The 21,592-nt window shown below is 38.6% G+C and overlaps 1 protein-coding gene across 1 annotated transcript; it reads left to right on the forward strand.

Annotated features, from left to right (window-relative positions):
- Window positions 1–1,827: 1,827 nt before the first annotated feature.
- On the forward strand, window positions 1,828–3,994 carry LOC114308478 (CBL-interacting serine/threonine-protein kinase 12). The gene has a single exon (XM_028254060.2). It carries the CDS (start codon window positions 2,229–2,231, stop codon window positions 3,804–3,806), a length of 1,578 nt encoding a protein of 525 aa, XP_028109861.2. The 5' UTR covers window positions 1,828–2,228; the 3' UTR covers window positions 3,807–3,994.
- Window positions 3,995–21,592: the final 17,598 nt, after the last annotated feature.

The following is a 21,592-nucleotide window of genomic DNA, read 5'->3' on the forward strand; positions in this document are numbered from 1 at the left end:
GTCTTATTGACTATTTATCTTTATTGGCTATTTTAGTCAAAAAAAAAAAAAAAAAAACCACCATCAACCCAACTTCCCAAACAAAAACCTTAGTCTTTTTTAATTAGAAGACCTATGATTTAACAAAATTAGATTAAATTCTAAGCATACTACTTAAAAATTTATATTGGAAAAGCCTATGGTGTGCACCCTTTTAGGGGTGCATATCATATGCCTCGCACTACAAATTAGAGTAATTTTATCATAAAATTTCGTAATATCAATTACAAAATGTATAACATCTCCACAAATTAGCATAATAAAATATCTAAAATTTTGTGATTCATGTAATAGAAGTTTGTGATTTTGTTACGATGTTTTTTATTATGCCAATTTATGGTAAAGTTATACATTTTGTGATTGATATTATGAACTTTTATGGTAAAATTATGTTAATTTATTGTAGGGTGCATATAATACTAGAGCTTTCCAATTATACCACACTAGATATTTTTTAAGATGTACCTAATATAGATATAGTAAATTTTTTTTGAACTTTTTTATAAAAAATTTAATAAATTTTAAACAATAGGAAAAATGTACTATTTTTTGTATTGTTTAAATATTTATATATATACATTATATATTTTTTTAAAGTATATCTTCATTAATGAATCTAAAAAATAAAAATAATTGATTAAAATATTTAAAAAATTAATAAAAAACAAAAAATACAAATTGAAAATGAAAATGAAAAAATATTTTTAAATATACAAAACAAAGCTATTTTCAATTTTTTTGATTTTTTTGTCTTTCCTATAGTTTGTCGTTGTTAGGGGTGTTTACGGATTGGGTTGGGTCGGGTCGGATGACCTCTCATTCGTCACTTGTGTACACTTAGGTAGATTGGAAAAACGTCCGCTTAGTTATCGGATATAAAATGAGCAGACCGTACCGATTGGCGAGTTAATACAAATCGATTTGACAATTTGTACTTTACTATTTTATATTTTTTCTTGAACTATTTTAGAGTGTGATTTTACTAGTTTAGGCCTTATTTGAGTCCAACATTTGTTGTTCTTCATTTTTTTATTATTAAATAAAGCCAAGTTCATATTTCATAAGTAATTAATGTTATTACTAAATAAAATATTTTTATTTATTTATCTACATAAAGCATAAAAGCATATCATCATTTTTTTAAGGGGATTTGGCAAATCTAGTAGCGTTAGGTAATCTCGTAACCACTATTCATCTAAATGTAAGGAGATTTAGAAATGACAAGAGCTCTAGAGCTGGGCTCTAAACCCAACTCTAAAGCTGGGGAGATGTGGAAATTTTTTTATAAAAAAAAGATCGAGATTAAAATATCACGTCACATGAAGTCTATTACAAATTTGAGCTTTGTGGCTCTTTTTTTAAGGAGATTTAAAAAAGAATAATGATATATGTACCAATTAATATACTAATTAATGTATCAATTGATGATATCACATAATTTAAAAAGTTTTTGATATTTATAATTTAAATAATAAGTAAAATTAATAATAATATTGTAACTAGTATTAATATATATCGTCCAACCGTTTAATTTTTTTTTTTTTTAATGGCATCCATTTGCTCATACTATTAAAACCAGTTAAAAGCAAGTGGATTGAACGGGGTTGGTCCATTTTATAGACCTATGCCAATGTCTCGTACAAAAATTTCTTAGGTGCTAAGAGGACACTTGTGGCATGTTATATGGCGCTTTTAACTAATTACAAATACTATAACAATTTATATTGTCTCCTCATCATTCAATACATAAATATAACTCCACACTTTCTTAACTATTGAGAGAAGAAAAATGTACCATATGACACATATCCTATTTGTATTCAAAAATTTCTCCATACCATACCAAGACAAAAATATGCTCACATACACACTCGATCACTCCTCTCTCTCTCTCTCCCTCTCTCCTCTCCTCTAGGGCACGACAGAGCCGTTACAATCACCGTCCTTAAACCGTACAGCTGTCAAACGGCAATCGTTAAAATTTCCTTCCATTTCCTCCCTCGCCGTTCACAATCCGTCACCCCCATTTCCCCTAAAAATCCCCCACCAAACTGAAATTCCCTACTTTTCGAGACCTCACAAGCAAAACCCAAAACGAAGAGCTCAAAAACCCGACCTCCAATGGCAATGGTGGTACCAAACCCACACCACTAAATCAAAATCTAGGGTTTCAAAATCAAACCCAAAAAATGGCAGACAACAAAACAAGCAAAACAACTCCGAAGACCAAGAAGGAAGCCCAAGGCCTCCTCCTCGGGCGATACGAGATCGGAAAATTCCTCGGCCACGGCACATTCGCAAAAGTATACCATGCCCGAAACATCAAAACCAACGAAGGCGTAGCAATCAAGATCATCGACAAAGAGAAGATCCTCAAAGGCGGCTTAATCGCCCACATAAAGCGCGAGATCTCGATCCTCCGCAGAGTCCGACACCCCAACATCGTCCAATTATTCGAAGTCATGGCCACCAAATCCAAAATCTACTTCGTAATGGAGTACGTTAAAGGCGGCGAACTCTTCAATAAGGTAGCCAAAGGTAGACTCAAAGAAGAAGTAGCCAGAAAATACTTCCAACAACTCATCTCCGCCGTTGGATTCTGCCACGCTCGCGGCGTCTACCATCGAGATCTAAAACCCGAAAACCTCTTGCTTGATGAAGACGGAGACCTCAAAGTTTCCGATTTTGGTCTTAGTACTGTCTCCGATCAGATTCAACAAGATGGTTTGTTCCACACTTTTTGTGGTACTCCAGCTTATGTTGCTCCTGAAGTTTTGGGTCGAAAAGGGTACGATGCTGCTAAGGTTGATATTTGGTCTTGTGGAATCATTCTCTTTGTTTTGATGGCTGGGTATTTGCCTTTTCATGATCAGAACATTATGTCTATGTATAAGAAGATTTACAAAGGTGAGTTTAGATGTCCTAGGTGGTTTTCTAATGAATTAGTTAAATTGCTTTCTCGTCTTCTCGATATTAATCCCGAAACTAGGATTACCATTCCTGAGATTATGAACAATCGCTGGTTTAAAAAGGGTTTTAAGCATATTAAGTTTTATATTGAGGATGATAAGTTGTGTAGTGTTCATGATGAGATTAATAGTAGTAATGATGTGGGGTCTGAGTCTGAGTCTGATCAATCGTTGTTGTCTGAATCCGAATTGGAAATTGAGTCTCGGAGGAGGCTTTCGAGTTTGCCAAGGCCGGCGAGTTTGAATGCGTTCGATATTATATCGTTTTCGCCTGGGTTTGATTTGTCAGGGTTGTTTGAGGAGGGAGGTGATGGGGCTAGGTTTGTTTCAGGGGCTCCCGTGCCGAAGATAATATCGAAATTGGAGGAGATTGCGAAAGTTGTGAGTTTTACGGTGAGGAAGAAGGATTGTAGAGTGAGTTTGGAAGGGACTAGAGAGGGAGTGAAAGGACCTTTGACAATTGCAGCGGAGATATTTGAATTAACACCGTCGTTACGGGTTGTGGAGGTGAAGAAGAAAGGAGGAGATAAAGGAGAGTATGATGATTTCTGTAACAGGGAATTGAGGCCCGGTTTGCAGAACCTGAATGGTGAAGAACTTGCAACTTCTTCACTTCCACATACTCCAAATTTGGTGTCAGATACTTCACATTTGGTTTCGGGTACGTCACATTCACTTCCAGACTCTCCAAATTTGGCATCGGATACTTCACATTTGGTTTCGGATACTTCATATTCACTTCCAGATTCTCCAAATTTGATTCCAGATACTTTACATTTGCCTTCAGATACAGAATAAAGAGAGAAATAAGAGAAAAGGGTATGCTTTTCTCTCTTTTCTTTACTGCGGCTTCTCTGTGATAACTTTTTGTTTTCACTAATTTACTTTGGCTGAAGCTTTAGCAATTGCTTGGTCATTTGTATTTTCCGTACCTGTTTTATGATACAATGTCTGATTATATGAAATGGAATACATAAATGTTTCTATCTTGCCTTTTTGGTGGCGTGACTTAGCTTCTTTTTCTTTTCTCATGAATTGAAGAACCATGAATTTCTGTTCTATTTCTTGGTTGTATACTGTAGATGGTACTCAAGACTTCTCTAGTTGTCTATGTTCTTATTTCTTATGAAAAGGCAAAGTGAGAGTGAAATATTGAGAAGGGGATGCATTCCTCTGTTGGCCTCCTGGTGGGTGATTGTATCCTTTTCATGTATCTCTATTGAGAGGTTTGGAAAAGGTGATCCTACTGTAACGAGTTCTTGATTTAAGTGCTGCTTGTGTAATTTCCTGAAAATAAGTACTACAAAAATTTATTGTTTTTCATTAGATCATAATCATGTGGGGAGGAAGATTTAATAAAAATTCAAACTTTTAACTCTTATTGTCGGATGCTCTGCTCAATTTCAATTAGGATTTGGGGATATGCTATTTCTGCCAGTGTCATTGCTCTTTTGCTGGTATACCATGCAAAGTGTAGGGAAGTCTTTTAGGCAAATTTGTGTGGTAATGTAGGGTTACCCCTTTTTTTCTTTTGGTATTATATCAATGATAATTTGGCCATCTTGCTATGCCTCAGTTGATGGGTTGGTTGGGTCTTGGAGAGGCTAGTCGTGTAATGCATATTGAGTCAGGTTTTTTTGACGCTGCAAAACTAATTTCCAGTATTGTTTTTGTTGGTTTTGCAAAAAAATGCCTTACTGTCCTTTCTATACATGTGGATTGTAGGATTTCGAAAAAGCACCAGCATGAGTTTTTCAATTTTTTATTTTTTATTTTAAATAAGGAAAATGTTATAGGTCCCAAATTTGATAAAAAATTTGCCAAATGAATGACCAATAATCTCACATGGTATGGGATCTTCACAACTATGACATATTTGATCATTCATTTTAAAATAATTTAATGACCCAGAAGCTAATTTTGCTATACAGTTGAATTAGAGTGTGCATCTGCTGTCAGAGTAGACAGTTTTTAAGTTAAAGAGTTAAAATTTACAAAAAGCTACTACTGATGACTGAGAAGTAAGAGTCATTATAACTGTTAATTTGAATATTCAAATGTAACGTGATTACACCCAAAAAAAAAAAAAAAAAAAAAAAAGGCACAGCTTCTAGAGTGAGCGGCGGATATTCTAATCCGTCCAAAACCAATCGAACCGAATTGATCTGTCACATTTTGAACAGATGCGTATGGTTGTGAATTAATTTTTTTCAATCCGCTTAGTTTTGAACGGATAGGGAATTTGAAGTTTCTTTGACAACAACCAAATTGTCAAATTGCGAGCATTCTTAGTAATTTGTAAGATTTTATATTTTCAATTTGTTTACATATTATGTTTGTATTTTCAATTAAAAAGAGTTAAGATATTCTGTTGTGTTTTCAATTTAGAAATCTTTTTATCAAATGACAAGTGTTCATATTTGGTATTTTTGTGTGAAAAATATAATGTTTAATTTTGTTATTTTTTAAAAAAAATCAAATTAAATAATTTTTGAATAAAAAAATAATAAAATAGTTTTGATAATGTATGATTTTGTTATACGTATTTATTATTGGTATTTGACAATTTACTTGATAATCTTTTAATTATATTTAGTTGGATTGTTATCAAAAAAGAAATGTCGATAAATTGTTATATTATGTTCAAAATTTATAAAATTTTAAACCCAAACCGATTCATATCTATCCGTCAATCCACTCAATCTACATCTATCAATTCAGTGAACGGATGCAAATTATTTTTTTTTAATTCACCAATTTGACGAACAAATGATGAATTGAAAGTTTTTCAGCCCCAACCAAACGCGAATACCCGTAGCTTCTGGTTTGGAGATGGCTGGTGTGGTGGTGGATTTTGGAAGATATCCAAATGTATATGGATTTATATTTTAACCTGTTCTCACCTTAAAGCTCTTGTTTAAGAATTCAAAGATCTGTCGTAGGATTACTTACCTCACTTTTTTCATGTTAGAATTTTCAGACAATCTGAGGTCTCGTTTGGTAATTCAATATTTTAATCTAAAAGTAAAACAGTTAGTAAAAAAAAATTAGAAAACTAACAATTTATACAAAAAAACTTTAAAAAAAATTTCTCTCTACTTTTTGTACATCATTTCATAAATAACAAAAAAATTATTTCAAAACATAGTAATTTTTTTATCTCATGTTTTAATTAAAAAACTAAAAAAATTATTAAAATATTATTTACCAAATGAGAACTTCAAGTTTGTTTTAGTTATTCTTATAATAAATGAGAGGAAGTAGTCAAGTTCTATCTCCAAATTTCGCGACAGACTAATGACAGAAGGAAGGACACCTCATAGAGTAAGGAAACGAAACGTGGGTTGCATATGAGTGGTCCATTTTTGTTGGATGTCTGTCTAGCTATTTATGTCTTCATCAATTTGGGAACATATTTTGCTATATGTTTTTTTTGGCTAAATTGGCTCTAATAATTGGACTAGTTGGCTTGGCTAGAGCATACAACTGCTAGACGTAACCATTTGACTGGTAAAACTGAATTGCTCATGCAAAGTAGAGGACTGGTGGATGAAGGATTTCACCTAGAAAGCTTGGATGCTCCAAATGGGTGTCTCGTATCAGACATTGACATACCGTAGACATGTACATCAATGTGTAGGAGATGTCATGTTACGTGTTAATTTTTTAGTTGTTATTTTTCAGCAGGATATATTGAGAATATTTCATTGATATGCGATGTGCGATGTATTTAAATACGCGTTAAGACACGTTTGTTTATTTATTTATTTATTTATTATATAATTTTAAAAAGCTAATTTGGAGTCTAACTAAAATATATGAAAATAAAAAGAGAAAAAAGTGAAAAAAAAAAGAAGAAGCATACCCACATGTGCATTGATACCTTATATCTCTATGCTCTTAATTTATATCCATATACATAGTAAATTAAAATATATAAAAAAAATTAATTTTTTTTGCAGTATTCTTGCCGTATCTATATATATATATATATATATATTTAAGTCACCGTGCCCGCTTCCGTGTCGGTGTCTACTACGATTTCATCATTTTGTATTAAAGGGAACTAGGATTTGAGTGGTTAAATACTTTGGTGATAATGGAAAAATTGAATAAGAATTGTCAATAATTCCATTCTCAATGGAATAGGACTACAAGGAGTGTTGTAATTATGTGGTTGTGGGCAACCTTTTCCTCAAAATTTGTCTCAGAAGTTAGGACGAAACCCTTGAAAAATAATCAAGAAAACCAGTAAAAACATTCTGAAATTTCTCGAATAATGTCTTGAAATTTCTTGAATAATCAAGAAGTTAGTAAGAAACTTTCACAAAGCCCTTTGGATAATGTCAAAAAGACTTATTTGGACTCACTTCGGTTGAAATTTCCAATTTTATTACTTTTGAAACCATTATTTAGTGATAAATTATGCTATTCACGCAACTTTCTTTCACTATTACTTCAAGCTTTTACTTAAATGACAAAAAGTGAAAACTATGCAACACTTTCTTCATATCATTCTCATCAAAATCTATGAAAGTTTCCCATGACCCTTACAATTGATTCAAAAACTTATGCTACCTCGTCATATTGTTTTCCACTGTATATTCTGATTATGGTCTTGAAACCATATAATATTTCCTTGAGATCTCTCTCTCTCTTTTATTTATTTGTTTCTTAATCTGTTTTAATTCACTACAACAGAAAACATTTTTGGTGAATATTTTAAGCAACATAATATAAATTGGTCACCAAATATACATAGTCGGCGACCATATATGGATTTGTTTCCAAAAACTAAACTATTGGCGACTAGTTAACATGATTGCTCGTGATTGGGTTTGGCATGAGGCTAAATTTCTACACAGGAACAAGGAAAAAGTTTCTGCGACGAAGTTAATATATGGCTGGCGATGTAACAACCCCGATCTGTAAATAATTACTAATTCGTAATTAAGAATGTTAACTAAGTGTTTAGAATGAAAATATGTGTTATTATTAATTGTGATATGTGCTTTGTAGTAATTTGTGCATATATGTTTGATTTGAAAATTATTTGTCATGATTTCTACTTTGAATCTGAAATTGTTAGCCTAAATGCTTTTAGAAACCGAATTTGAGTTCATGGATTGACTAACTAGAATATTTGGAACCATATGAGATATTTTGTTAAAAATTGATTTAGTTTAGTTAAAAAAAAAAAATGCATGTGATTAAATTGAGCCTTAGTTGGAACTATTTTGGATTAATTGAGTCATGTGCTAACCTTGATTAATTAAGGCTACTTGTGTTTGATTAAAATGATGCATGATTGGTACCTAATCTAACCTTATTCATAATCCAAGATGTGATTAAGTATATGATGTGCTTAGGCATGTGATGCTATTGAGCGTAGAGGATCACTTATTGTGGGTTTGTTGAAGTAGTGCATGTGTGTGCATGTGTTACTCATTCAAAATGTGAGAGAGTGTGTGTGTGTTTTGTATATTCTGATGAGTTAAGGGAATGTTGTGTCATTCATTTGGCTTCATTGAGTTCATCCGTGTCTTGAGCTAGAGAGAGAGAGAGAGAGTGAAAGAGATAGCTCATTCTAGAGAGAGAAGCCTGTCTTTGTTTTAGAGATTGAAGAAACTAGGAGAGTTTATCTCGCATTTTTGAAATTAAAGCTTTGGGTAAGAATTCTATGACTAATTTATATTGTAAATCCTCCATGCATCATGAGTTCATCAAGTTATTGAGCTAATTTCACGATATTTGTAAGGAAATGGGTCTTTGATCAAGATGATGACTTGCATGTACATTCTTGGAGATTAACCTTCGGTTTCATCATTTTGAGTTTGAGTTTTGAAGTCCTTGCATACATGTAAGTTTTAATCATGTCCATTGTTTCAAAAATTCATGAGTTTGTTAATCACCATTTGCATGTTATGAAAAACTTTGAAAAGAGTTTTAAAATCTTACATAAAGAAGTTTTGGTTCAAATCTTTCAAGAATTGATGAGTTTTTGAATAAAAGATGTTTTAAGGGTCTTGTATTGGAGTTTTCTAAAGCTATTTTATGTATTTGATCAAATTATGCAAGACCCCAAGTTTTGAAGGTTGTTTGGAAGCCATTTTTGTTAAATTTGGTGCCCAGAAATTCACAGCTGGCTCGAGTGAAGAAGTGGTGGTTCGAGCCAACATTATGAGCTTCCAGTATTTTGAACTCTGCAAAAGCTGGCTCGAGCGAAGAAGTGGTGGCTCGAGCGGGCTCAATTTTTGCCTTCAGTTGGCTCTAGCCACGAAAAGCCGGCTCTAGCCAATAGCTTATTTTCAACATGTTTTCAAAAGATGTTTTAAGTACATATCTTCGCTTCTATCTCTTTTCGGGCATTCTTAGGCATGATTTATGAGCCATTAAGGATTAATGAGCTAAGAAACATCATACGTAAGTAAGTTAGAAAATATGTGTTGAATCCGAGTATGTGGTCCAATATGAACAAGTTATGTGGCATGGAATGAATAAGAAGTTAAAGCAAGAAAGCTAAGCCATGTATGGCCATATGACTGAGTAATAATGAGACATGTTTTGTGCTATATATATTTGTGTTTGTAGGTCAAGGCTCGGAGACTAACCAACCATTTCTGAAAGTCCACTGTGAGTAACGTTATTGTAAAGATATGTTCATATGAATTATGTTTGAAATGTGATTTGATAAGTTATGATTTCTGAAATGATATTTATTTACGTGAACAAATGTTTTATGTTTGAAATCTATTATGGCATCAATAGATAGCCCCAAGTCATGGGAGATGGCATGTTAATGCGGGTCCATGACATATATGTGATTACGAGATCTCGTTAGCCACTTGTCAAGTGGTGATGTGTATAATCGGTATCCGGAACCGATTACTCTAATCGGAAGACGATGTGATATGTTATATGGGATTTACCATTATTATGTTCGGATATGAGGATGATTATGTTATGATCTGTTTTATGATTATGAAATGTTCAGAATTCGTTCACTAACCTCTTTACATTAATGTTATTCACTGGGTTTTAGCTCACTATGTGTATATATATGTATAGGTGAGCGTTCTGGAGATCAGGCCTGAAGACTTTTGTTTGGATCTGTGTTCTGTTGTCAGCTAACCATTGTGCCTCACATGGAGGTTCCTGAAATGTCACGTGTTAAGATCTGGTTGTTTCTGTATATAAGACTTGTTTGTTTTTGTTGGCTATACTTAAGATGCTATAATGTGTGTGTGTATAATGTAAGAATGACTTTTGGATATGTATATAAAGTTTTAAATATTCTGTTTCATATAAGTCAGCACGGCTCATTGGACAATTATATTTATGTATTTGCTTCCGCTAGCCCCTTATTTTGTGATTCTATTTCAGAGGCCGTAGGTAATTTTAGGATTACTGGCCGGTTACGATACTAAACCTATAGGGGCGGGTTTGGGTCGTGATAGGTGACTAAAATTTTAGTCACCAAATATAATTTTTTGGCGACGACAATTATTTAGTCGCAAAAAACATGGGCTACATTTATGACCACCTAATTACTTTGGTTGCTAATAATTTAGGGATTTTTACTGGCTTGTCCTGCTTTTTATAGTTATTCCCCTCTTAGTTCGGAAGATTGGCCTTATGCACCAATAGGTCCTGGAGCTCTATTTTTTGTACCGTTTTACCCCTATTTTGTTTTCCCCTATTTTTGCCATGTTTTCTATTTGCTTTTTGTCATCAAAATACTATGATGTAAGTTTGGGTTTGGGTTTGGGTTTGTGATTTGGATTTTGTGGAACTTTGCGATTTGTTAATGTATTTTTATGGAGCTTCATGATTTGTGATTTTGCGTTTAGTGTATATTTAGATTTGTAATTTGCGATCTTGTGGAGGGAGCTCGGTTTGTGATTTGCTTTTGTAATTTTGTGAATCTTCGCAATTTCCAAATTGGGATTTGCGATTTTACGTTTGGTGTATATTTAGATTTTGTGATTTACGATTTTGTAGAGGAAACTCGACTGGTTTGTTTGATTTTGATTTCAATTTCGATGTTTTCGTGTTTTTTAGTTTAAGTTGGTGATTTTGATTTTGCTTGTGATATTGTTGTTATGATGTTGTTTTTGCGATTGAATTTGTATTTTGATCATGATATTGAAAGTTTTGATATATGTATATGTAATGAATATTAGATTTTTTTATATTTTTTTATGGTTACAAAATTGTTTTGGTTGAACACAGTGTAGACACCCCATTTTTGACCGTCCTCAAGACTTGGACGTCACTGTTTGAACACTCGGTGATTATCCATGTTTGTGTTCGTTTGGAGTTCCCGGAGGTCTCGGTTGCGCGCCTTGCCTCAGGATCCCCGAATTCGACCGTTAAGTGTCCGGTTTTGCACCAAACACTTGCATCTTGCCTTGGAGGGGCAGGGAATACCTTGTGAGGCATCCCCACACACCACCGACAGTAGCTTGAGGCCACTGGCTGGTTTTTTGCCTCCATCGGCACTATAGTTTGCCGGTCGGCATACTTTTATGCCGGTCGGCACTTTTTGTTGCCGGTCGGCACTAAATTTTGTCAAAGTGACATTTTTAGGCAGCCGACCACTATTCATCCACTTTGTGGAGATATTTTGTGCCAGCTGTGATAGCTGGCACCAACTCTGCCTCCCTCCATACACGTGTATGGAGGGATTGCCCTCTAACTAAGCTTGTTGTATAAGCTTTGCAAGAGGGGCCTCTATAAGAGGAGGCCTCTCCTCTTTGATCTTGGTTAGCAAAATTAGGGCAAAAACCAAAGCATAGAGATATAGATATACCCTATCTCTATATCTCCCTCTCTCTCTCCCTTTGTGTGTGTTTCCTTGGCCTAAAGGTGAGTTTTACCTTACTTTTGCACCATTACACACACTATTACACATAGCTCCGAGATTGAGGGACTTGGGGGGTTGTTTCTTGAGTTTTTGGACTGATTTTGGTCAAAAGAAGAGGGCTAGACCATTTGTTCTTCAAAGGTTCTTCAAGGGTGAGCATCTTGCTTTATATTCCCCAAATTTGCAATAGATTTTTACCTATCTTGCTTGCTGTATTAGCTCTTGTGTATAACATAAAAAAGGCTTGTATTTTCATGCTTTAGAACTTTTATTAAGGTTGTTGTGTAGTTTGAGTGCAAACTCACCTTGCTAGGCCTTATTTGGTCCCTTTTATTGCCTCTTTGATAGGGCTTTGTTTGCTTGAGTGTGTTGGCCTTTTCACCACCAAAAACCAGTGGTTTTTCAGTATTAAAAAGGATGGTTTGAGGTCTTGCATAGGGGAGGGACACCCCTCTCCCTTCATTGTTTTGTTCCCTTGCCTTTTGGCTCAAAAGGGTAGCATGTGTGCTTGATCATTTTTGGCCTCATTTCAGAATTTTTTTGGGTGTTTTAGGTCATATTTAACCTCTGTTTTGGGCCGGATTTGTGCCTCCTTGCATGCTTGTAGGACTTGCTTTGTATTGCTCCATTTTGCTTAGAAATGCATCTCAAGATTAGGCTATGATTTTTGCATGTGTTGGCTTGGTTCCATGAAGATGTTAGCATTATTTTTCCATGCTTAAGGTCTGTTGGCTATCAACTTGGCCATGCTTGACATGTTTGTTATGGTTACTTTGCATTTTGGCTTGAAAGCTTTGAGCATGTTGACCTCTAGCATGCATGGTTGTGATCATCCTCATGATTTGGCATCACTTAGGATCACTTTTCAGCCCAAGAATCATGCTTGTATGTGTGCATGCATAACCTCTTTCATGTCTTGAGGGTGTGCCCTTTTATGCCTACATTTAAGCCTTGGTGCATTTGCCTTCTTAGAAGCCACCTTAGCTGCCATATTAGGAGGGTTTGGAGTCCCTTTTTGCATGAAAATATTCTATTTTTATTTGTTTTAATCATGCCATGAGTGGTCATGTTGATGAGAGTGAGTGTCTCCCTTTTTGTGCCTTAACCGTAGGATTTTTGGCTTGCTTGTTGGCATGAACATTTGTCCACCTATCGGACACTTTTTGCCACTGTTTTGGGGTGGGTTAGGGTCTGCCACTTCATGGCTTAAAGCCCTCTTGCATGCTTATTTCATGTTTATCACATAATTGCTCCATTAAGTCATGTTTCATGTTGATCCCATTGCTCAAGTGGCCTTGATTTGCATTGCATTTGCACCTTGTATGCTTGGCATTACACATTTGTCATGTGGGTCGCATAGTACTTGTTGTGCCTTGCATCTTGGTATCATGTCGCATTTTGAGCCGTGTTTGCATAACATGCATTACATTACTTGGTTTGGGGTGTCAAACCAAGTTTGGGAATCAAGGGACATTCATACTTCAAGTGATGTAATGTGCCTTGATTCTCGGTCACCGAGGCCTTTGACTCCAACTTGATAAGGCTTTGGATCTCATTTGTTTGTTGCATGCATCTTTATATCAAATGGCAAATTTGATTCTTTGAGCCACCATGCACCATTGATGGCTCGAGAATCGAAGGACATGCTTCTTTGAGTCCAAAACATGATAGGAAGCATGACAATGCTCACATATGCCTGAAACCTCCATGCCATGCACTGCCTATTCTGTTTGCTGTCAAAACTGTCTTCTGCAGGAGGTTTATGCCGACCGGCAGAATTTAGTGCCGATCGGCAATATCTGAACGGCCGGTGAATCAAATTAGTGCCGATGGAGATCCTAGAGTGCCGGTGGGGATTCTGTCCGGTCGGTGGTGCTCTGCAATGTGTAAGGAACCTGCTCCAGGACTTTGGCAATTTTCAGAAAGACAGAGCAGGACAAACAGAGGTGGCAGGGGTATGGTACGGTTTTTTTTCGGGCAAGCCGAGTTCCGAGCACGCGTCGTTCGCGCATCCCGAGGCAGAGGCTGCGGCCACCCTCTTCTTTCTTTTACATTCTTTCTTTCAATTAGAAATTCTGTAATAATTTTATTCGCTTATCATTTGGACTGTAATATTAATTCAAACCCTCCGAGTGAGGGTAAATATGTAATAAGTGTGTGTGCGTGTGATGTATGTCTTCCAACCCCACTTCTTTCTTCCCTTTTATTTACCTGCTTATGATGGTAGATTAGGGCACATTTATTTTAGCATACCTTATGCTATGCATGCGTGCATTCATGCATTTGTTGACATGCATTAGGCTCGGTACATCACGCTAACTGCATTCGTACTTCAATTCAAAAATTGACTATGTGATAGTTGATCGCATTTCATATGCCATGTTTAGGGCTAGCCGAGCCTGCCTAGATCGCATTTTGCATGTGATGCATTAGCCACTTTTAACATGAACTAGGACATGCATGTTTGCTAACTAGTTTACTGTTTTGGCACGGAGTACGATGTAAGTATTTTTGCTTTAGCATCCAGCATGCGTGTGAGTGTTGCCATGACAGTATGCTTGCCATGCGGCTAAGTGCTTATATGAGATAAACTGTTTGAATGCCTGTGGGTGAAGGTCGAATTGCTTAAATTGGGATAATGCGTTAAAACTGCGATGTTTCTTAAGCCCACTAGATAGTGGCAAAATCATCTTTTCTAAAAGCCCACTTGAGGGTGGCAAAATCTGCATTTTAGCCTACTTACGAGTAGCAAACCATTTTAAAAACAAACATGAAATGTTTTGTTCCAATTTGGGCGATTTGGTCTATACTTGTTTGCCGCGCGCATAACATAGTAATTCTAGGCTAACAATTGGTTTAAGAACACATAAAGTTTTCAAAAACGGATATCACGGTTAGTAGAGGCCGGTCTTCGGACCGGGCGAAAGGGGGTGCTCATAGCTGATCTTCCCCGATCGTACCCAAGCTCCCGAGCCGAGACAACTCCGGTGATGATGGACATGTGGCCTTCGGCACCGAGTCAGGGTTTCCTAAATTCTCCCATTTTAAAATATTTAGGTGGCGACTCTGTATCTGGCAAAGCAGTCCATGTTTGGCAATACTTTTTCAAAAATCTGTTTCTCAAAACGATTTGCCAGATTTGGACTCTTTGTTTCAGATTAAGAACCGTGACACAAATCGAGTCCGAACTGTAGCATGAGGCCCACGGGCGCTGTTACAGTTTCTGGCGACTCTGCTGGGGATTTTTAGAGAGTTTGACTCGAACTCGTGATATCCTGTTTTGACTTCATTTATATGTTTCTTTGCATTGCATGTGCATTGGTGCGCCTAGGAACACAGTGTTTGCCATCTGCCATTCCTGAACGGTTTGCCGGAGGCTTGTCTTGTCAAGGCATGTCCATAAGGCTGACCGGCTATGGGCTCTGACAGTATGGGAACACAAACCCCGGTTTACCGGGGCACCCCTTTTTGACCATTCGACCTAGTGCATATCGAAATCCATAGTGACCATTCCAAGCTAGGACAGGTTGCTTACCCGATGCTAAGTTGTTTGGAACCGCTGTGTGCGTAGTGAAACCCTAGCTCCTGACAAAATAGGACAGGGAAACCCTACCCCAACATAGGGGTGTTTTGGCTCTCTCTTACTTGCTATGTGCTTTTAGAGTGTATCTCTATAGGAACGCATATACCAGTTTGCAAGTCTGGGTATCAGGCCTGTGGGCATCAGCATCAGCGTTTTGAGAATCAGTTATATCTGCGGGTATCCGGATTCAGTTTTGGGGACAGTGATTCTGAGGAACAGTGATCAGTAATAAAGTACAGTTGGTCGGCTACGCCCGTGTTTGATCAGTTTGGGCCGAAATGCTGTCTGTTTTTCCTTTGAAGGTTCAGAGAGTCAGAGAGGTAGTACAGAATAGCCAGTGTTCCCCCTTTGCTGAGGCGGGACTTATGATGGCGCAGAATTCAGAAGAGACTGTGGTTATGACAGCCACATTAGGTCAAGGAATCAGTTTGCAGGGCGAGATCGATGGTGGTGCACCACATTCGCCCAGGTTGCCTGTTGCGCACCCGGTCTGGGCCTCCCAGCTATACCAGGCTCAAGAGCCTACTACATTTGAACTGATGAGGATGATCGAAGATCTTCAGAGAACTGTGGCAGATCTGGCCTTTGGGGTTTTGGTCCCGTCATCAACCACATCACGTACCAGGGAGTTCATGTCTAAAGGCTCCCCAACTTTGGGACGGGTTGCATTGGAAGAAGGCCGATCTCTTGACAAAGTGGAAGCGACTGGTAAGAACAAGGTAGGAGCAGGCATTGGTCCCCATGAACACCTTCAGTGGGATATTGAGGCTTTGAAAGCTGAGGGACTGAACAAAGAGCAAGTCCTCGCGGTTGTCACAAAAACTGTGGATGACACTTTTGCCACTCAGAATGAGAGCGGTCTGAATCAAGGGGCAAGCCAGGAGAAGGGCCTTTGCACGAGGAATGTTCCTTTCAGCCCTAATCCTATGCTCGGAAACGATCAGCAAACCCAGTCAACGCCTGCTAATCCCTTTGCTGGTGCGCCCAGTAAAAATCCACAAACCTCAAAATATCCACCTCGAGGCCAGAGGGTGTTCGCACCACTGTACATGTCTCTATCGGCGGCCTTGAGGGTCCTGATTAGAGAGGGGGATCTAAAACCCCTGGAGCCGCGACCACTGCCAGATAGACTTCCTTCCTCCCATGATCCGGCCAAGTACTGTGCCTTTCATCAGCAAGTTGGCCATGCCACTGATAGGTGTTTCCGTCTTCGCCGTGAAATACAAGATCTGATTGACAATGAGGTCATCGCCGCACCAGCTCAGTAAAGTCTATCACCACTGGATCAGTGAACTCGGGGGATAGTACGAATGTGTGATCAGGGGGTGAACCACCTGCGGGCAACACTCAGTTTACTCCAGATGTGGCGTTTGGCACGCACCGCTGTGAGCATTTGCGAACACTAGTTTTTGTACTTTCTGACTTGGGTATTGGGTCAGTTTTTGTTGTTTTGTATATGGTCTGTCTTGTTGTATCGAGTCAGTCCTGTTTTGTTAGAGTCAGGTGATTCCGGGGGTGTTACCTCGAGCATCACTATTTTGTTTTGTGTTTGTCTTTTTGCCTTCTTTTGAGTCTGTTTCTGCCTTGGAGCCGGTTATGCCAACAGATTTGAATGGAACAGCAGTAATTTTCACACTCTTGTGTTTGCTTCTGCCGTGTGCCAGTTGTGCCAGAAGTACTGAATGGAATGACAGTGCTCTTCGCCTGCCTTTTCTGTGCCTCAAAGTCATTGTAATGACCTAAGTTTTCCAAAACTTTTTTCGAAACATTGTGATAAAAACAAAGAGGAAGGAATTCCTTGGGATTTGCAAAACTTTGATCATTTGAGAGAAAGAGAGGCATGCTAAGCCCTTAATGATTGAGATCATGCTTGTTAATGTGAGTACTAAGAAGGACCCTAGCTTGATCCAGATTGGTCCCACACTGTCTTCAGCGCGAGCGACTAGTCGCTTTCTTAAAAGATTTCAAAAAAAAAATGTTTTGCGCGATCCTGCGAAGACCTGTGTGGAATCGCTCTTGAGATTGTGCAGCTTAGGATCGCTCTCAGCCTCGAGACTCAACCCCTTCGCTTCCAAACCTTGAACTTGAAATCAGAAGGTTCGACGGTCAACTACGATGTGAGGCCTGTGTGGCTAGATTTGAAGCAGCCCTCGAACAAGAGGCCAGGAAAGTCAGATCAAAAGATCAGAAGATCAGAAGAAGCTTGCAAAGCTAGAACAGAAGTACCCCTCGAACTAGGGGCAAAGATATTAGACATGCTCGAAGAGCTGAAGATGAGTCCTCTTGCAAAATAGCAGCCATTCTCCTGGATTCAAATGACTTCAGGATCTCAAAACCATTTGACATGGACAAAGCTACACTTTTACCCTTGAGAGGCTCGCTGGGTCGAAAACCCGGAAGGGCGACCCAGGCAAAAGTTAGAGCAAGAGAAAAATACAAAAAAAGAAAAAATGCAAAGAAAAGAACAAAAAAAGAAAATCAAAAAAAAAAAAAGGGAAATGAAATGAAAAGAAATGAAAAGAATTGAAAAGAAAAGAAGAACAAAGCTCGCAAGGTCGAAAACCCGCATCGGGCGCCTTGGCAAAAGTTAGAGCCTAAAAAGGAGAGGTTAATACCCGAGTGTACCTTAACCCGGAACTACGTAAGGCTTGATTCCCATGTTTGGGATACGTAGGCAACTTCATTCTGAAGTCCAGCCACAAACACCTCTAAAATCAATTGTGTCCATGTAATGGTTTTGATCATCTTTGCCTTCTCTGTATCTGAGAGTTTGGTTGTGACCTTCACTGTGAAGACTGACTACAATGTGCTGCGGTGCCATTCAGACAAGGGGCAACTTTCCGTTGCCATTCAATGCGCTGCGGTGCCGTGCAAACAAGGGGCAACGTTCCGTTGCCATGTAGCTCTCTTCGAGCAAGGGGGCAATTTTCCTCCAAATCCGAGGTTGTGCATCTCAAGAGTGGGTTCCGTGCTTGTTAAGCATTAGCCGTTTGCAAAAATAGTTTTTGAGAATTTTTACTGAAGCTGACTACTTTTCTCGAAAATTGTTCCATCTTTTCCAAAAACTGGACCATTTCTTGGACCCAAAAAAGGAAAATTTTCAGTGCTCATAGCCTGACTTGCATGATTTCAAATCAAAAATCGAACAAGTATGTTAATCTAACTCTCATATTGGTCAAAATTGTTTTAGTAGAAAACCAAAACAAAAAATGGTCAAAATGATGAACTAGGGGCACAGTTGAGTCAGGCTTCCTGTCTTTCCCCCGTTGTCAGAACATACTTGCCAAGAAGGGCACTCTACCTGCCAGAAAAGGGCACAACTGAAGTCAACAACAAAGGGCTAAAAGCTCTCTCATCCTCCAAGCAACGAGGAATCAAGTCAAGTGCGAAGCACAAACTGGAAAGGATCAAGATATTCCACTCCCTCATCTGGACAGATCTGATCACGTCCAAACTCCCCAGCGGAGCATCGTCAACCGATGTCAATTGCAGATCTGCTGCGCGTCTGGTCGCATTGCAACCCCTCTGTGGGAGGAATTCACTGTTGTGAACAAGAATCAAAAGCTGGTAGAATACCAGGGGCACGAGCCCACAGTTTGCTGTTTGTCCATCAACCACCCAGGGGAGGGATGAAAAATGAGAGAATGAAGAATAGAGAGATGTGCGATGAGAGGAAAAGTGAGAAAAGGGTTTTGAGAGAAAAACCGAGCTTGAGAGCCGAGTGATGTGAGAATCACAAATAAGAAAGGGTGGGAATAATACCCGGTGAAACAGGCTCCCTGTGCACGTCTGTGTGTCGTGTCTTTTGTTTTGTTTGTCTCGATTCTTTCTTTGAGTCGTTCCGAGCGTGTTACTCAATGTGTTTAGGTTGTTTACCTTTTTTTTTCCCTTGTCGAGTCGTTTTGGCTGTGGCCAGTCGTCGGCTCAATACCCGGTTAAGAACTCATTTCTCAATTTTCAAAAATCATCTTGTGCTCAGAGTGCTGTGCCATTCTCCACATTTGTGCAAAACAGTATTTGTTCTTTCATAAAACTGCAGGGTCCACCCCCGATAAGTGTGAACAGTAGAACAAGGACCTATCTGAAGCTATGTAGGTTCCACACTGCAAAGCAAAAGAAAAAAAAAGAGGAAAATTTGGAGCATCTTAGGGTGTTCCAGCTTTGGCAAGATCCGAGACTGCATTTCAGGTGCACCTTCCCAGACCTCGCCATCTCTCTGGAGTATGAGTGTATCTCGACCCCAAGTGTAAGCCTGCTTCAAGTCAGAATGACAATTAAAGCAACAGCAGATGTTATCTCTTGCCAACATAAACAGGGTGTCCCCTTTTGAGCTGAGCGTATTACAAAGTCCTCCGAAAGGTAAATCGGAGGCACCAGAGTACGTGTTTGATACCCTTCCATTGCATAGAATGTGCACTTTCGTATACACTTCTGTGACATGCGTGCCGCGCATTGTTATGATTCATGCATAGAATATGCTTGCTTTCGATACTGCATAGAATTTGCTTTCAATATTGCATAGAATATGCTCCTGTTTCTTGCATAGAAAATGCTCGTATCTTTTGCATAGAAAATGCACTCTTCCATACTTGCATAGAAAATGCACCTCATTTGCATAGAACATGCATTCACTCGCGCTATCTTGCGCACCTTACTTGCACTTGTTAGTGCATTGTATTTTCTTCGCGCTATTTTGCGCATCGCACTGTTTTGTGCATTACATTTCCTTCGCGCTATTTTGCGCATCGCACTATTTTGTGCATGGCATTTGTTCGCGCTATCTTGCGCACCTTACTTGCACTTGTTAGTGCATTGTATTTTGTTCGCGCTATTTTGCGCATCGCACTTGTTAGTGCATTACATTTTGTTCGCGCTATTTTGCGCATCGCACTGTTTTGTGCATTACATTTCCTTCGCGCTATTTTGCGCATCGCACTATTTTGTGCATTGCATTTGTTCGCGCTATCTTGCGCACCTTACTTGCACTTGTTAGTGCATTGTATTTTTGTTCGCGCTATTTTGCGCATCGCACTTGTTAGTGCATTAGATTTTGTTCGCGCTATTTTGCGCATCGCACTGTTTTGTGCATTACATTTCCTTCGCGCTATTTTGCGCATCGCACTATTTTGTGCATTGCATTTGTTCGTGCTATCTTGCGCACCTCAATTGCACTTGTTAGTACATTGCATTTGTTCGCGCTATCTTGCGCACCTCAATTGCACTTGTTTGTGCATTGCATGTATTCGCGCTATTTTGCGCACCTCACTCGCACTGCCTTGTGCGTTTCAAATCACTCGCGCTTTCTTGCGCATCGCACTGTTTTGTGCACCTTACTTGCATTTTGCATGCATCCATTCGCGCTATTTTGCGCACCTCAATCACACTGTTTTGTGTAGTTTATCATTCGCGCTATTCTGCGCACCTCATTCGCACTGTCTTGTGCATTTCAAATCACTCGCGCTTTCTTGCACATTGCACTGTTTTGTGCACCTTACTTGCATTTTGCATGCATTCTATCGCGCTATCTTGCGCACCTCACTTGTACTTGTTAGTACATTGCATTGTTTTGAATACAAATCGGCTTCGCGTAGCGTATAAGTCCAACTTTCAAAATCGGCTTCGCGTAGCGTATAAGTCCAACTTTCAAAACCGGCTTCACGTAGCGTATAAGTCCAACTTTCAAAACCGGCTTCGCGTAGCGTATAAGTCCAACTTTCAAAACCGGCTTCGCGTAGCGTATAAGTCCAATCATCAAAGCCTTCCTGCATATCATTTGCATCCTGCCCCTGAACTACGCTGGTTTGATTCCTTGCAAAGGGATACGTAGGCAGCCTGCGGGCACAACCATTCATTCATTTGTATTTTGTTTGTCCAAGTCTTCGGCCTTGTCAAAAATAGGTCGTCTCTGGGCTTTGACATTCACTCCCGTCATTGTTATGACTTTCGAGTTCTGTCAAAGAGGGGCAACTGTAGACACCCCATTTTTGACCGTCCTCAAGACTTGGACGTCACTGTTTGAACACTCGGTGATTATCCATGTTTGTGTTCGTTTGGAGTTCCCGGAGGTCTCGGTTGCGCGCCTTGCCTCAGGATCCCCGAATTCGACCGTTAAGTGTCCGGTTTTGCACCAAACAC

The sequence above is a fragment of the Camellia sinensis genome, chromosome 9 (genome assembly GCF_055761805.1).
Source record: "Camellia sinensis isolate YWXY chromosome 9, ASM5576180v1, whole genome shotgun sequence".
NCBI lineage: Eukaryota > Viridiplantae > Streptophyta > Magnoliopsida > Ericales > Theaceae > Camellia > Camellia sinensis.

Excerpts from the sequence above, each read along its gene's own strand:
- LOC114308478 (XM_028254060.2), top strand. The coding sequence starts at position 2,229 with ATGGCAGACAACAAAACAAGCAAAACAACTCCGAAGACCAAGAAGGAA.